The sequence below is a fragment of the Neoarthrinium moseri genome, assembly GCF_022829205.1.
Source record: "Neoarthrinium moseri strain CBS 164.80 chromosome Unknown scaffold28_Wmoseri_CBS_16480, whole genome shotgun sequence".
NCBI classification, from domain to species: domain Eukaryota; kingdom Fungi; phylum Ascomycota; class Sordariomycetes; order Amphisphaeriales; family Apiosporaceae; genus Neoarthrinium; species Neoarthrinium moseri.
The window spans coordinates 109833-126578 of NW_026055142.1; the positions used below are offsets into that span (position 1 = coordinate 109833).

Consider the following 16746-nt stretch of genomic DNA (forward strand, 5'->3'; position numbering starts at 1 on the left):
GCTGGCTTCACAGCAGGTTGTTCGAGATCAAGGTCTACAGGACATGATCTTGAAGGGCGATTTCGAGTTGGAACGACATTAATTCCTGTCTCATGAATCATGTTCCGATTAATCCTTGGTCGAGGTTACTTCAAATCTCCGCTCCTAGGTGCCAAGCTTTCTAACAGCCACATTCGCCTCGACTCGTCCAAAAAAGAGTGTACTTTTAGATCCCTCGTTATCTCGGACAAGACATTACAACCTTCTATGCTTGGATGATGTATCGTTTGGCAAGTAACGTATTGCCATACGCTAAGCTGGCGTAGACGAGGGTTATCTGCTGTCCCATTGTTCTGGGGCAGGATTGATTTATAGCCAAGCATAACTGGCCCCACAGTTCGAGTCAGACTGATTCTTCCAATACCGTGGGAGAGTGAAAAGCTACTATTCGGTCTTGATATGAATTTAACCACCTCCATTTGCCACAGTAATATTGCCAGAAAAAGATGGTAACTGGAGATAATCTAGAGTCCGACTCGTGCACCTACAGTATGGTTGAACTTCGAAGGGAAATGCCACATCTCAGGTCACCTCATGCTCATTTACGTTACATCAGCCGGGAGTATCGCTTGGCATTGGAGCTGGGTAGGGAATTGGCGACATGGGTAGTGCTTCTAAGGCAAGGGTAAAAGAAGCACGTCCGCGGGCTGGACAGATTAACGTATGTGATCTTCATTCATTTTCAAGAAGGAGATCTTTGGTATTGTAGCGAGTCTGTCTTCAAGTCACCACATTCCACAACGCGTCGAGTACGAAATGCTCTTAGTTCTGTCTTGAAGATATTTGTTCAGCTTCACAAGATGAAACTCGTAATGGGCGTATGTCTGCTAGCAAGGCTTACCAATGCAGCGTCTCTCAACGTTACGCTCCAGATGATTGGCAACACTGCAATTAAAGTCATGACCACCAACAACGGCGGCGAAGATCTTAAAGTCTTGAGGACTGGTACTTTTCTGGAGAGTACGGCTACAGAAAAAGTAGAAGTGTTCCAATCTGGTAAGAGCCCCTCAGTCTCCCTCGTATAATCGTGAATTATTAATTATATGGTAGGCTCAAGGGTTCCTTTCGATGGCATCCGTCTGCTCGTTTCAACTGCATCGCTGGACGAAGATGCTTTTCAGACTATTCCAGTCAATGAAATGATCGAAACGGAGTTCGACATCTCTCATATGCACGATCTTAGTGCTGGGGGTGTCTTTCAAATTATTGCAAACGGTGCATTATCTTATGCTAGTGCTGGCAGTACTGCAATCGCCGGCATCGTTCCCTATACGAGTAACATAATTTCAAGTCATATAAACGGATCCCAAGCGCAAGCTGCGCGCAAAGCCTTCCTCGAAAAACGCACACTATTGCAGTCCGATTGTACTGGGACAAACTTGACCACCCTGAGAACCACAATTGATAATTGTGCGTTATGGGCTACTCGGGCAAAAGAAGCCGCAACCGCTGGAACCCGACTTGTTGAGTATTTTAAGAGCAACTCGTCATCCGTCAGTGGTACTGTCTCGGAAGTATTTGAGAAGATCGCCGCGGAGTGCAATCCTACCTCTGGCATCTCTAAGACTTACTGCTCAGACAGGTATCCAAACTGTGTACCAGGAGTGTTGGCTTACGCAATCCCTTCTCAAAGCTATATCGCTTATTGCGATCTATTCTTTACCTTGCTTCCGGCTGTCACGCAGGATTGCCATGCACAAGACCAGGCAGGCACAATGGTGCACGAGTTCACTCATCTTGATCAGATCAAGGGGGCCAATGATTATGGATCCTATGGCTATAAAGCTGTCCAAGCATTGCCGGCCGACAAAAACATTAATCATGCAGATACCTATGCGCTATATGCTCAAGGTGCGAAGCCTACTGATCCGAAAATATGTGAAGCTCGACTAACCTGTGTCACAGCTGTGATGCTGGATTGCGACTAATCAACACCGAGCTGCGGTCTGGACTGCTGGGGTAATTGGCGGCGATAAAATATTCGCACAACGATTTCTCGGCTTTCCATTCAACTACACATCGCTCTCGCCACACGAAACGAATAGGCACTTTCAGAGTTCTGCTGGATCTGGCACTGGCCTTCAGCATGGCAATCTTCATCTCAAGCATTCAAGCTCCTCAGACACATAGCCAAAAATAGATCGCAGAGGGCACACAGCTTACCATGGCTGCTCATGGAAGTTCACCAAAAGGTTTTATGGGCCAATCGTGAGGTCAATGGAAGTTGGTGGGTTTCTACACTGAGGGATAGCATCAAGAGCTCATGGGGCATTCAATACTAATAGCAGCTGCATTTTGTGTTAGCAATCTTCACGGCCGGCCTTGACTTCTGATAGTATGTGGCGAATCCCACAATCAGCGATATGGTGATATGGTTTTGCTGTTTCACACACATGTTTGTAGGGCTTTGGTTGGCAATAGCACAAGAATTCAAATCAGTCTGTCAGATACTAAATGATCATTCTCAACGAGTTACCGCTTAGAGGTCGTTTTATCGAAGACCGCTTTGATTATGAGCTGGACATGAACTGTGTTCAAGTGAGCACACTCGCATAAAAATGTGTCTCAAAACCTGCGTGGAACTTTTGTAGTAAAACCCTAGAGCCGATATGTTTCTGAGGTCTGTGATATGGGATTTAAAACACGATCAACTTATTGGTTGCAATCGATTAAGATGGAAGCATAAACAATGATTCTGAATAGATTTTATGTCGTGTGCGACTTACCAAATCACAGGAGTGACATGACAAGCGTTTCCAGTCTTCTCCAAATTTGGGCCCCCTCCCCTTACTCACTCTTGCGCCCAAATCTGGGTAGCCCCAGCCAGATTCCGAAAATCACAGCCAGCAGCGCCAAGATAATGGGCTGCAAGACCTGGACTCCCTTTGCTTGCGCAATGGCACCAACAGCAAAAGGTAAAATCGCAGCACCGGACCCTCCGAATGCGGCGGCGAACCCGATAGCTCCGACATGTAGATGGCGTGGCAGCAGCTTTGACATGGCTACAATGGCGGCTGGAAATAGAGGGCCCAGGAAGAAACCCTGGAATGACACAGCAATAGCTGAAACAATGAACTGTGGAACCAGCCAGAAGAGAAGTTCCAGACCGATCACAATTGGGAGATAGATCTGTGGTGGGTCATGTCTCAGTGTCAACTTCTCAAGGATAGGGAATCTGTAAGAGAAGCCAGAACTCGTCGGGCCTTTGTAAGGAGCAATATACTGGGCTTGGGACTACTCACACTAATAGCCAGCTTCTCGCCGATCCGCGGCGTCACAAACCCTAGGATCACGCGTCCGACAGTGATGCCGAGCCAAAAACCGGTGGCTGTCATACCGGCTGCGAACTCAGCGCCTTGGCGGACCTGGATCATGAAAACGACAATCCAGCCCCCCAGTGCGACCTCGATACCGACATAGCCCAGCAAGAACAACGCACAGAGCCAGGTGACGCGGGCTGCGGGCCGCTTGGTCAGCGCCGCTCGCAGACTGCCCTTCGGTGAGTCCGCCGACGATTGCGTCATGGACGCCCGGTACTCGGCGGCGTTGGCAGACCAGAAGCCCGCAGTGGAGGTCATGAGCTCAATACCCGCGAGGCCGATCTGAATATGCTTGTTAGTGAACATTCCAGAAAATGAAAATTCTCATCGATTTCCCCTTCTTGGTCTAAAACCAAGCTACCAGAGTCGAATGAAAAATAGGGCGACGAACCATGAGATAATAAAACGTATACCACTGCAACCCAGCTTTGGCAACCATACTCGTGGCAACGAGCGGACTGATGACTGCCCCAAACCCGTAAAGTCCATGGAGGAACCCGAGGATCTCGTTGGCATGATCCATGTTTCCGATGAACGCATTCCATGCAGCATCCGCGAGTCCGTTGCCATATCCAGCGATCATGAATGCGATGACCAGCACGGGGTACGGTGGGTGCAGCGCGATGATCAAGTAGGCGATCATATGGCAGCCAGAGGCGAGGAGGGCGACGCCTCTCTGGCCAAAGCGATGGTGGATCATGTTATTCATGAAAGCTGAAGACGTGTAGCCGGCAAAGGGCGAGAGGAAAATCAGGGAGACAATTAGATACGTCAGGTTGTAGTAGCGCTCAATCTGCAGAAGCGTCAATATCCGTGATCAAGTATAAGGGAGCCTCGCCCTCCACCAGGGTAAGCAACGTACGTAATGTATTAGTGCCTATATCTCTATCAGTCTCGCGGTCTCTGATTTTCAAGAATTTCACGTCAAGTTCACTTACACCATATGCAGCATCATTTGCACCCATCACGACAAAGCTCCAGAAACATGCCGCCACCTTGGGAACGTTACTCCGGGGATAATTCCATCGCTGCTTCACACTGCTCGCCGTGCTCGGGGGCGGGAGGTCATCGTCCTCGCCAACAGTACGGCCATGATCCTGTGTCGTGGGATCGGCGGGTGTGTCAAATGGGATGGTAGCTGATTTGGTAGAGGGTGCCAAACGGACGGGCTCAAGCTCGATAACTGAGGTTGAGGAGGAGCCTCCGTTGTTGGTGAACGAAGTGGACGCCATAATCAAATGACTGCTCTAACGATATTTCCCTGTTAAAGCGCTGGTTGTGTGTCCCGATTCAGTCTGCCAAGGCACCTATACCGTAGCTTGCGTCGATAACAACCACCGCATACGACTCTGCTAGAAGAACGTAGGTACCTGACTACTTATATGTAGACAAGCCAAAGCATTAATAATACGAGGCCCGGTCATCTGAACACGTCAATCGTCAGATATGTAAGGAGAAGAGAAGGAGTCGCGATCTCCTGCATTTCTCTAGTTTCAATAACGTAGCTCTCCGCACGGGGAAGGTCTTGGCATACAAGGATCGCTAACGGCCTGACGGCTGGGTGAAGTTCGGACCTAGCTTCTAGCGCAAGATCTCCGCGATGAGGGGCGGAGTTGGGGGTGCTTATTCGTTGGCCGGAACGCAGAGTTCGGCAGGCTGGCCGATTATCCTGGGACTTGAGGGTGTCGGTAGAACTTCGTGGCTCCGTAAGGCGTGGATCATAACGCTCCATTGAGTCAGGCGGCGGGAAATTCGTCGCTTGAATCCCTATTGGTGCCAGGTTTTGTCAGCAACGCTGGATAGAAAGCTGATGCGAAACTGGGCCGGATGACACGAAGTTGACTTCGTCGACTAGCTCGATGAGTTCCAACCAAAACTTCGAAAATAAGTGTATTGTTTCTTGGATTCTAAAAATACAACAGCTTGGCTTGAATTCTATTTTGCTGTCCTACAGAATTGTTTCAGACCAAGCCTTGGATGGTTTATCCAGAGGTCGCCGCGTCCAACGCCGTATAGTCCAATCAGTTTGAAGGCAAAATGCTAAGGGTGCCTTAATTCTCGAAAACCGTCCTTTGAATACTAATACAGCCAATTCTGCCCTTGCAGGCCCGGTTCGTCTAGACGCGTTTCGTCAACCCATGGTATCGATGGTAATAAAAGATCCTACTCCTATGCCGTATTGCTCCGAGGCCGCCCCTTTACCCCAAGAATGCGTGTCCTTCTGGATCCAAGGTGGGATCTGCAGGCTTCCTACCGCGACCGCAGCTTACTGAACCACTGGCTCACACGATTCCACCTGTGATGACGGCGTCCATCTGGCACCGGGAGGTCAGTACCTGCCGTTGGCGGCTGCGGGTGTGTCAACATATCCTGTCGTTGTGCGTGATTCTTATCGAGTGGAGATGGGTGCAGAGGGTTAGTGGTGAAAACCTCAGACACAGCACGCCTGCCCGGCTTTGATGCCGGAGTCTTGATCACCATTTGATCTGACCCAGACAGCTCCTCAAGAGGTTGTCGGCCGACAACATCCGCAATTGATGTGACTGTGTGTCGATTCGCAACACTCCCGTTCCAGTCACTACTCAAGACACGCCGGCCCTTGGATCGGATGCTACCCGTCTCGCTTCCCTCTGGTGCCTCTGAAAGCCTTTGGGTCATAAGTCGCTGCATCTTTGCCGCCCCCGTTGAAGTTGCTCTCCTAGGCAATATTCCTGGGCTAAAAGCACCTTCTTCCCGAAGAGAGGGAGATGGATTCCTCCTCCGACCGGTTAGGTCACGCGACATACGCGGTGGTTCGGCTCCTGTTGTATAAGAGCGACTCCGATTGTGTGTTGGTCCCCTTGCATCGGCCGCTTTAGTTCCTGTATTAGCAGATTGCGGAATGAAGTCTGCAGGCCGGAATTGAGGCACCCAGCCGTGTCGCAGAGCCACCCATAAGGCCGATATTTGGATAAATTCCTTTTGCCACTCTTCGACACGCCTGGTCCGTCTCACTGGCGAGGCTTTATTTTCCGAATTTGGGCTCTCAGGACTGCCTAGTTGAGGGGAAGTTGGTGGGAATCGGCCTGCGGACTGGGATACGGTCGTGTAAGCGTCCTGGATTTCCAACGCGGAGGGTTTCAAAGTGGCCATAATCGGATGACGACGGCAGTCCGGGTCAACGATGCTGAAGGTAAACTTGTGCTCCAAAGGTGGAGATGAAGGTGGGAAAGGGAAAGAGAGGGGACCAGAAGTGGGAGATACAGGGGTCGAGATGGGTGGTGTAGGAGGCATTGTAGGAGATGTGGTGGTTGGTGGAGATGTGCTGGTAACCTGGCGTCGAACCCAGCGAGCCGTGATTACGTGGCCATTCTCATCGACGTTGGTGAACTCGTAGGAAAGACTTGAGCCGTTGACCCGTGGAGCAGCCACCCACACATTGCCATTGGGGAGCGCAATTTCTGCCTTGTCTTGCCCTCTAAGCGGACTCAATATGGCCACCAAGTCTCGGCTCTTGATGTTATCCTCGTCGCCGTCACTATCGGAGTCGAATGTGGTCGCATCGTAGTTCTCACTCTTGACCAGCAAAACATCTTGTATACCGACTTCCTTCTTGATCCGGGCCAATCGAGGGAAACGCTTGCACAAATGTGCAGCGATCGAGGTGTTCGCAATGCCAAGCGAAGTATATACATCCACGGTTGGCCTCGGGCGTTGGTCGGCTGACAATTGCTGGAGCTGGAGCAGTAATTTGGGGCGAATGTGCAAGAAGCGTTGTTTCTTGCCTAGGCTCGGGGGTGCTTGGGCGAGCAAGTAAGAAGTGCACTTCTTCGTAGATCGGCGCCCACGTTGGCGGGTTGAGCTCGCAGCACGACTTATGTCGCTGTCTGAGACGTCGACAATGGAAGAAGCTTCATCCTCACTCATTGCATCGGCTTTGGTGGCAGGTACCAGCCCATCTTTCGGTTCAAGAAATCTCACGACAGATTCTGGCGTTGTTGTTGGGGATTGCGTGTAGGCATATCCGTGGTCCGAAACGGGGCGTAATCTTTTCAGAGTCCTTCCGGTGGTCCCAGCACTGGGTGAAGTCGAAGGAGACTCTACGGAGGGCGACGGTCGACTCAACGGCGTGCCAAAGGAGGATCGTAGCAACGGGTTGCGGCGAGGGGCAGCATGTCCAGTTGCTGGGGTGGTTCTGTCCCTCTTGGAATACTCATGGCCATGCAGGCTGGCACCTGAGTGGAGGAACATGGTTGACGAAACGGCACGCTCTCATTGAGCCGCAGGTGCTGCTATCCCCCTTGCGGGCCCGACCAGGTGCAATTCGAGGGTAATTATTCGGTTCGGCGGGGCTGCTGAAATGGCGTCTCATATGAAGAAGGTTCAATGACGAGGCTCCCCCTTTCGGAGAAGAGAGTTCATTCGATCGTCTCGCAGCCGGACTGAGACATGCATGTAAACATGCGCAAACTCTCGCCGCCGGTCGCTCACCACGCAGAATCAACAAGACTAATCACCACAGGACCACTTCAACTAAAGGGATAAGCCGATAGAAAAGAAGAAAATTCGAAATCAGGAGGCTAGTCAGCCAGGAACGTCGATGAGGCTAGAATCGTAAGACCGTGGTCCAGGTAAAATTGCGGAGTCCGGGTAGTTTATTTAGGGGACGTCGCTAGGGCTGAGCCAATGAGAGACAGCGCGCCAGTAAGCGAATGCCCCAGGCCGGGGAGCTGAGATGGGAGGCGCAGCTATTGAGCTGAGTGTCAGATAGAGTTGAGCTCGCCCATAATCATTGAAGTCTGATGAGTGCTCGTGATAGATGGACTGGGGATTGGCCAGCGGTGCGAATAGTGAGTGGGATTGAGTGTCTGTCGTGGGTTGGTCGGGCTGAGGGCGAGGAGAGCAGTAAAGTCGACAGATTTGGGGGGGCTGTAAGCTAATTACTGTACGTACAGTAGTATCAGAGTAGGCGCAGCGAGCCTAGGAATGGCAATCGAGAAGGGCGAAAGCTAAACTCGATGGGATTGATGGATCTTGGCGGGCGGAGGCATGTAAAGAGGATGGTGGATGCTGACAGGGTCCAACGGATCAAACACGTTTGCGGATGATGCTGGCAGGAAGCCGAGCTGCCGGCGCCAAGCTTGGCGTCTTGCGATTGGCTGCCGAGGCCCTTTCACAGGTGCCTGGCTGCGAGGTCGATCCCTGGGAAACGGTTGGCGCAAAGCTGCGGCGATCACTGACTATCGACACTTGCCCGAGTCTGTGTGATGCGCTTTTGCTGAATGCGGCGATGGAGAGGTAGGGCGAGGTGATGCAGGCCACACGCGGGGAGCATGCGATGCTCGTGCAGCACACAAGGGTCGCTGCAGATGCAAGTAGCAGAGAGCAGGCCGTCCGTCAATAGTCGGTGTGGGAGAGGTGCAGAGAGGTGCAGAGCTGAACGCACGAAACAGGTTGCGAGAGTGCCTCGGCTGAAATAGTGGGCGTGAGCAGGTCCACGGAACCCGAGCAATACGCAACACGTCTGTAGATGCGAGATATGTGCACTGCTGAAACCAGGCACAGCGATATTCCGGCAGCGGTCGGGCTGCGGTGAGGCCCCGGGCGAATCCGTCACAACTGTAAGCTTAATTGCATCTGCCCATCCGTCAGACTGTGACGTTTATCGATCGACGATTGGATGATTGCGTAAGCTGTCTTGCTGGCCCTACTTATCCTCGGCCGGCTCGACCAAGGCAAGGTCGGTGACCCAATGACATCTTCGGCCGGGCTGGACGGCACGTTTTTGAAGGTGAGCAGTGGTCAGCCAGGTCAGGTTTTGCAGGGCTCGCGAGTATCAAGGCAAAAGTGCCCGAGGTCCGCCGAGCCATTTCTGAGGGCCAGCAATAAATCGTGGGCCTACAATACATCATATGACCGCAAAGCACCCTTTCATTTGAACACGACTTCAGCTAGCTATGGCATGGGAAAAAGGACGCGTCGGGGCTCGGGAATCCGGTGCACCCGTGGTGTCAGTTCATGAAGAGGCAGAACCCGGTGGTCTTCAATTGCGAGCCGAGTCTTCCACAACGTGACACACGTGTCACCCCACTTCCACTAACTTATCGAGATCTGGCAGCCCTATGCGAAATGCGGCCCTGTCGGCTTTTGTGGCTGGCCAGCAGCTTCAGGGTCGGAATGTGATGAATGTTGTGACTGCAGATCAGATAGGATTAATGGTGGTGTGTTGGAACCATAGCATTTTGATTGCATACCTGAAGTCCTGCTGCACAATCCTGAGGTCAATACCTCGTTATTCCACGTGGAATGCTCAATAATCGCGAGGTAAGTGTGGCGTCGCCGCCTCCCAATCTGAAAGTGCAACATGTGGCTACGCGTGGCGTTGGACGATCACGCCTCAGGTCTCGACGTCCCCTTTCCCACCCAGGATCATCCGACAGAGCGTCTTCTTCACAACCGGGTTTCGTCGGTCGACTATGTTCTCAATCGATCCCGGCCGGCCGAGAACCGCTTTGACCAGCGCCTTTGTGGCCTGGAAGTCTATCCTGCTGCTCATCGCCGTTGGTAGCAGCCTCGGTCCGGCATATGATACCTCCACGACTCTGATCGGACCTCATACAACAGCATCCGAGGAAGCTATACTCGATGTAGCGACGAAATTGACGCGATGGGATGCCATATATTTCATCCAGTCCGCGCGCCGCGGCCATGTGTTCGAGCAAGAGTGGGCTTTCGGACTGGCATTGCCGAGCGTCATCTCATTCCTCGTGAAAGGTGCGTGTGAACCTGTGCTCATCGTTCGTCAGTGCGGCCAACTTCGGCTCTCTTCTACGGCTTCGGGCTCGTGTGCAACACCCGTGGAAGACCTGGATGGCTCTGGGTCATAATGCGCGAATGCTGATCGCGGACAGGTATCACGGGATTCGGTATTGAAAACACCGGCGGATTGGAGTCAACAGTCGGCATTGTACTTGCTCATCTATCACACTTCCTCTCCGTACTTGCGCTATACCACTTAGGGCTGAAGCTGTACGGCGAGCGGCGCCTTGCATTCGTTTCCGCGCTGCTACATGTCCTATCTCCTGCTGGATTGTTCCTCTCAGCACCGTACAATGAGAGTCCCTTCTCATTTCTATCTTTTGTCGGGTATCTGCTCTTCGCACAGGGATGTCTCGATAAATCACGAGGTCAACTCGGCGATGCCGCCATTGTAGGGTCCGGCATCATCTTCGGGCTCGCAACCGCTTTCCGCAGCAACGGACTTTTGAACGGGATTCCTTTCGCGATATACTCCGTTGTCGAACTAAGGCAGTTCTTGAAATCTCCGAATACTGTCAGCCTCAGGCGGCTAGCTGCGTTCGGCATCGGGGGTCAGAGCATCGCGTTGGGATCCATCGGCCCACAGGCTCTAGCCTACGAGATTTTTTGCTCCGAGCTTTCCGATGCCGAGCCAAGGCCGTGGTGCAACAAGTTGATTCCCAGTATCTATACGTTCGTGCAGGAACGTTACTGGTAGGTTCTATCTTAGGCCCGGTGCAAGTCTTCGGTGGGCTAACAAAAGCAGGAACGTTGGCTTTCTGCGCTACTGGACACCCGGGAACATCCCTCTTTTCCTGCTTGCCGCACCCATGATCTATCTTCTGATCAAGTCAGCATGGGACATGCTCATTGCTATTTCGACAACTGCCGGGAGACGACGGACCGATTCGAGTGTTCCGTCGGATTCTTCTATGCTCATCGCAGCAATGGCTCTTTCTCAACTTGTCCTGGCCACGTCGGCGGTCACCACCTACCATATCCAGGTCATTACAAGAATCTCTTCCGGTTATCCTCTCTGGTATTTCTGGCTGGCTCAGAAATTATCGGCGCCCGTAACATCCAAGACGGCGAGTGGCGTAGTGACCTACATGGTAATGTACGCAGCGATTCAAGGGGCTCTGTTCGCGTCGTTTCTTCCCCCAGCTTAAATACGTTTTTAGTGTGACACAACAAGACCATTTATTCTCATTAGATCTTTTTGATGCTCAGCTGTTGATCAAGGATGGTAGAAAGGCATCTTTGCCCTGTAGAAGTTTGACGTAATGAATCCCGGCGTTGCAAGTCTTGATCAGTTGATGAGTTCGTTCATGAAAGGACTCAGCTTGTTATTTGGTTTATGATAAGAAGGTGAGGCGGGGTCAGCTTCAGTGTCGCTGACTTTGTGTGTTGTTCCCAACCGGATGTATCAGGAGCCTCCTCGGGTTGCTAGTCCCTGACAACTGCACTTGCTGACAAAGGCCAAGGCCAGCTTTAAGGTGAGGACAAGTCTCTCCATTCATAGAACCCCATTTCGTTCGACTGAGCTACGTTGGCACACGCAACTCGTATTAGGATGCTAGATAGCTGACAAATGAGTGTGCCAACCATGGTTCGTAGAAGTGGATAATCTCTGTGACGCATTTGGATTCGAGGGCTGTGAGTTGAAGCAAACGACCGCTCAGAAATCTCCATTTTTCCGACAGCAATGCAATCATCTTCAAGGCCTGGGTGACGCTAGGGAGCACTGATATGCAATGATTAAGAGGTTTGGTGTAAAAAGGGACTACTCCTCAATGTGTCTCTTCCTTCAGCTATGTTTTCTGGGACGGAGTAACTCCTTGAACTATGAAATCGAACATGATTCAGACTATGAATTTGGGTGCGGCATAGTTTTGCTTCTCGTTGCTAGATGCAACATGGGACAAACCCATTTTCAGTTTCCAGGCTTTCAACGACGATTCGTTCTCGTATGCAAGTGTGGCCAAATTACGTCTTTACGTGTTAATATAGAATACGATAAGGTTGACCAATTGCAAACCTGAGGCAGTGTGGAAAAACTATCGAACATAAGTTGTTACGGCAGCTACAGAGAACATCACCAGCCAAGTTACTCAGAAGCAGACCATCGATTGCGATGACCAGACGATACGCGATATGCTACTGCGGCTTATTCAAGGTGCTCCTTCGCCGTTGGAATTGTTATCTCACCGGTAATTCATTTCAGCCTTCTTAAACTGCCATTGTTCAGATCCCAACCAGCACTTTGGGCAACCACAACCGCCAACAATCAGTATTGGACCAGCCTTGCTCGTCGTAAGTGAAGCATCTTGCTATGCAACGTTTGCTTTCCTCGAGCGCTCTTTTCAACAAGTATCTCTAATGCACACGCAGCCTTTGGAAACATACCAGCGGTTTACTATCAGTGTATCGACCCACGAAGTCAAGATGGAGGACCACCGCCCCCGGTCGGACACTGCTCACGATCCTGACTTTGAGGATTGGCTGACCTTCACTGGATGGCACGATGTCAATTTTCGCCACCGAAAGTTGGAGTACTTTCGCGACCGCGAGGCTATGGAGCAACAGAGAGCCATTTGGACTGCGAGAGAAGCCCGAGTCCGAGATTTCGAGCAGAACTATGGTACTGCTCACGAGATTTACCGCCCCCATGTCATGCTTCCTTCTACAGAGAACGACTCCTCGGCAGGTGATGGCTATGGACCTGACACAACCGATCCAGGTACTGGCAACGAGGTCCGTCACCATAGACGCACTTCGCAAGGTGAGAATCAGTCGACACCGCCGTACGACGATGGCAGTAACGCGACGCGTATTGTTACACCGCAGCCTCCTGAGCCTGCGCAGCTTTGCACACCATATACAGGTCATCGAGCAGCCCGCTTCAGCGACTCATCTCGCACGATTGGTCGCGGTAGATCTCGTAGCCCGGTTCCGTCAGCACAGTTACGTCACCATCGCTACGGCATCATCAACGGCGGCCTATATGCTCAACATCGCGAGTACCGAGAGCGCTCCTTGGGCTCACACCCATCTCAGGAACTTGAGCTGGGTAAGAATGGCGGTAGGGCACAATGACATCGTCTACTACCTAGAGATACTGACTCGCACATCAAATCCAGACACCCGTTTTTTTGTGATCAGATCCTACAATATTGAGAACATCCGAGCATGTATTCAGGAGGGTATCTGGGCCACGAAACCTGCAAATGCTGGAAAGCTCTGTGAGGCTTTCAACAGTTGTAAGAACGTGATCTTGATCTTTGGAGCAAATTCCTCTCACGCCTTCCAGGGATATGTAAGTGGCGTTTTTACCGTGTCTTATTAATTTCGTTGTGTCTGACAAACTCCGGCTTGACCATTACAGGCTAGGATGATCTCACTTCCGTCAGCTGATGTTCCCAAGCCCAGTTGGTACCACACGCTGCGCTGGGCCAAGTCGGAGCCTTTCCGGGTGGAGTGGATCCTAACAAAGAGCGTTGTTGATAGCCATGTTCGAGGCTTGAAGAACCCGCTCAACGAGGACTTACCGATAACCCGATCTCGTGACTGTCAGGAGTTGGACGACTGTTGCGGTCGCGATCTGCTGAACATTCTCCAGCGTGAGGCCACAAAGGCTTCGAAGTAATCAAAAGATGGTAAACTACCGCTGAGAACAGCCTTTCAACAGCGAAGTCAGTGACTGGAACTGAGGTTGCAAAGCAAGTCCATTCAGTCCCTGCAGGTGGGATGCATATACCTCCAGAAAAAGAAAATTGGGTGAGACGGAAGGTGGGAGGAATTCTGCAGACCTAGATGGCTTCTCGCGGTATGAATACACATGTGCTCTGCTTGCACATGGAACATGGCTTTGGTTCTTCTGAATGTAGAGGCACAGGGAGACATAGCTTTCTCTAAGGAATGGAAGCTATGATGCATCGTGGAAAAAAGGAGACTCTTTCCTTCAAGCTTTATCCATAACTGAGGTAGTTGAGCCGACTAACGCAGCCCAAGAACAGCGATCCAGAAAAGTATTGCTTCGGGTGGTTTCCCCGTTTACAACGATTTCTATCTTCAACGAAACACGCTAAATTAGCAATTAACCCTGCTCTTCGTCAGGAAGCCAACTCCGCAATGAGTACTGATCCTGGAAGAGGAGAGTCCTTCGAAGTCTAACAGAACGTCTGGCCCTTTAAAAGCCACACGTAACTAGTGATGAAATGTCCCAAGATGGTGACACCCAGTGTGCTTTGCACACATGTGCACCACCTATTGTCGAAAATTGGAGCATCGAAGGCAACGCAGTGTGTAGCTCTTTCCTAATTGTCTCGTTTTCCCCGAAAGTCGTCGTAACAGAATTCCTTTTTCACCCCGTGCCATTGTATATCATTCAAGTGCCATGCCTTGGTTTGAGATCCGAGGCTTTTCTGCCATCCTCCAGTTGTCTCAGTCGATACTCATCAACAGCAACTTACGATTAAGACATAAGACGCCACCTTACTAAGAGGCATAGGTATGTAGGCAGGCCAGCCAACCAAGCTGGATCAGACCCTTTCGGATAGTTGCCGTACCGCCAATTTTTCAATAAGTATTACCCCATCAGAGACATAATTATGCACCTCGTTATTTCTGGGTTGCGACTTACGCAATGCAGAAAGCCTCACCCGGATAAGCGTAGCTTGGCATCATTCTAAACCCTTTCAGGGCCTCGTCTGAGACCAATAACTCAGACATATGAGGTATAGCATCTGGTTATACTGAGCAGCGCTCGATCATGAATTATGTGATACGCATACATCTCAACTCATCAGCCAATAGAGGACATCAAGGACTCCATCTGGAAGTGGCTGCATCGTTTGCGTCCCCTTACTTCTTGATCGATTGCTCTGGTCATGATGAGGAGAAATAATTCCTCAACTCATGTATAAAAGCGTTGGCTAATCTCAGTGTTGGTTGAAAGCCCACAATCTACAAAAATCACCAGATATTCCTGTTCTACTCTACATCATTCCCTTTGAGCCCAGCCAAGAAAGTCGACCAATCACTATGCGTGTCACCAGCTCCGCCATTCTGCTCTGTGCAGTCAAAGTTGTCAGTGGAGTTGCCTTTGAACCGAGACAGGCTGCAAGTTGCACTCCTGGCATCAAGCTAGCAAACGTAAATCCTGAAAGCTCCCCGCAATTATTTCTGCTGATCTGGTATCCAGTACAATGACTTGCCCGCCATAGCTATCGATGATGGCAATACCGGCCTGACCAATTTCAACCCGTACCTCGACCTCAACTACACCCGCTTCAGCGTCATCGCTGCACAGCCTGACAACAAACTTCTCTTCTATTCCTTGTCCCAAATCTCTAGTGGCCCACTGGCCGTTGTCCAGGCCGCGCTCGTGGCACTGCTAGGGCCTTTGGGTGGAATCCTGCCCCCTATTCTGGCCCCACCGAGCATCATCGGTGCCACACCGCGCACTACCTTCAGAATCAACAGTTTCCAGTTTGGCTGCAGCATCCGAGCTGGCGGCGCGGCCACGGTCATACCATTCAGCTGTCGAGTCACTGTTCGGCCGGTCGAGCCGTCCCGCGCCGGCGAGTCTGCGACTTGTACATACACTGCTAACCCGACAAGTCCTCCGGTATTCCAAACCTGCAATGTCAATCTGGCCGCAGGTGTAGGGTACAAGTTCCAGACTGTAGCCACAGTCTCAATCCCCGAGTTCGCACAGCTGTCATCGCTCATTAACGCTGCTGCGGAGAACTTCTTGGTCACCGGTCTCGATAACTTATCATACACTGAGTTCTGTGCTCCCTAGGCGGCCTAGGAGGACTTGAAGTGAGCATAGTCTTATGGGCTATGAAGCCATATATGGCATAAGTGTAGCGGAGGCTGCGACTGAGGGAACGAGAATAGGAGCACTCTAGTATGACCTTTTGTCTTGAGGATGTGACTTCCATTCAACATGGAAGCACTTCAGCAGCTTCAATTGATGATTAAAGCCTTTGTTCTTTTGTGAGCCTATCTTCAAGTCTCATTTACGTGAAAGTTATCTCAGTCTTGTTCTGGGTTCAGCCATTTGGGGATGCTGATATATCTGACCCTGAAGTGGCCAGAAACCAAGTTTGCGTATCTAATGCGTCCACTTGTGAGAACCAAAGTATTTCGCTGAGCTGCAGACGATAGGCTGAAGCTAAGAGCCAATGGCGCCGAAATCAGTAAGGATAATGCATTGCATTTAGCTATTAGCTTGATATGAAACGGAGGAGGCTCGTAATGTGAATCCTTGAAAGTATATTTCAGTCTCACCAAACGTGACCGGAATTGGGGCTGTCAGCCTTCCTTATTTACGTTTTATTTTTTTGTTGTTCAGAAGCAACTTTAGAGTATCATTGTTAAGTCATCCCAGCGGCGTATCACCAACACTGACTATTCATCTTAAAAAAAAAAGGAAAAAAAAAAAGCGGCGGCGCGGGAGGGGGGGGGGAAGGGTTGCAAAAGGTGAAGAAGTTGTAGGGAGGCTTTGTTGTACCAAAATCTAGCATACCTTGACTCGATGCGTGGTCTCAGCCTTTTCCCCGCAGCCAATATGATGTACTGAGGTTCTTCATTAGCGCGAGGG

The 16746-nt window shown here is 50.9% G+C and overlaps 6 protein-coding genes across 6 annotated transcripts; 4 read left to right on the forward strand and 2 right to left on the reverse strand.

Annotated features, from left to right (window-relative positions):
• Positions 1–839: 839 nt before the first annotated feature.
• Positions 840–1967, forward strand: JN550_007335 (uncharacterized protein; the record flags this gene model as incomplete). Its single annotated transcript, XM_049319174.1, has 3 exons — positions 840–1035; positions 1090–1890; positions 1945–1967. The coding sequence occupies 3 exons, from the start codon at positions 840–842 to the stop codon at positions 1965–1967; spliced, it is 1020 nt and encodes a 339-aa protein (XP_049170617.1).
• An 859-nt stretch (positions 1968–2826) lies between these two features.
• Positions 2827–4591, reverse strand: JN550_007336 (uncharacterized protein; the record flags this gene model as incomplete). Its single annotated transcript, XM_049319175.1, has 5 exons — positions 2827–3168; positions 3282–3641; positions 3751–4152; positions 4222–4236; positions 4298–4591. The coding sequence occupies 5 exons, from the start codon at positions 4589–4591 to the stop codon at positions 2827–2829; spliced, it is 1413 nt and encodes a 470-aa protein (XP_049170618.1).
• Positions 4592–5609: 1018 nt separating this feature from the next.
• Positions 5610–7589, reverse strand: JN550_007337 (uncharacterized protein; the record flags this gene model as incomplete). The annotated part of the gene is made up of 1 exon (XM_049319176.1): positions 5610–7589. The coding sequence occupies one exon, from the start codon at positions 7587–7589 to the stop codon at positions 5610–5612; it is 1980 nt and encodes a 659-aa protein (XP_049170619.1).
• Positions 7590–9702: 2113 nt separating this feature from the next.
• JN550_007338 (uncharacterized protein) lies at positions 9703–11305 on the forward strand (the record flags this gene model as incomplete). The annotated part of the gene is made up of 4 exons (XM_049319177.1): positions 9703–9898; positions 9963–10112; positions 10250–10850; positions 10903–11305. The coding sequence occupies 4 exons, from the start codon at positions 9703–9705 to the stop codon at positions 11303–11305; spliced, it is 1350 nt and encodes a 449-aa protein (XP_049170620.1).
• A 1276-nt stretch (positions 11306–12581) lies between these two features.
• Positions 12582–13782, forward strand: JN550_007339 (uncharacterized protein; the record flags this gene model as incomplete). The annotated part of the gene is made up of 3 exons (XM_049319178.1): positions 12582–13206; positions 13277–13452; positions 13522–13782. The coding sequence occupies 3 exons, from the start codon at positions 12582–12584 to the stop codon at positions 13780–13782; spliced, it is 1062 nt and encodes a 353-aa protein (XP_049170621.1).
• Positions 13783–15179: 1397 nt separating this feature from the next.
• On the forward strand, positions 15180–15942 carry JN550_007340 (uncharacterized protein; the record flags this gene model as incomplete). Its single annotated transcript, XM_049319179.1, has 2 exons — positions 15180–15290; positions 15340–15942. 2 exons carry the CDS (start codon positions 15180–15182, stop codon positions 15940–15942), a joined length of 714 nt encoding a protein of 237 aa, XP_049170622.1.
• Positions 15943–16746: the final 804 nt, after the last annotated feature.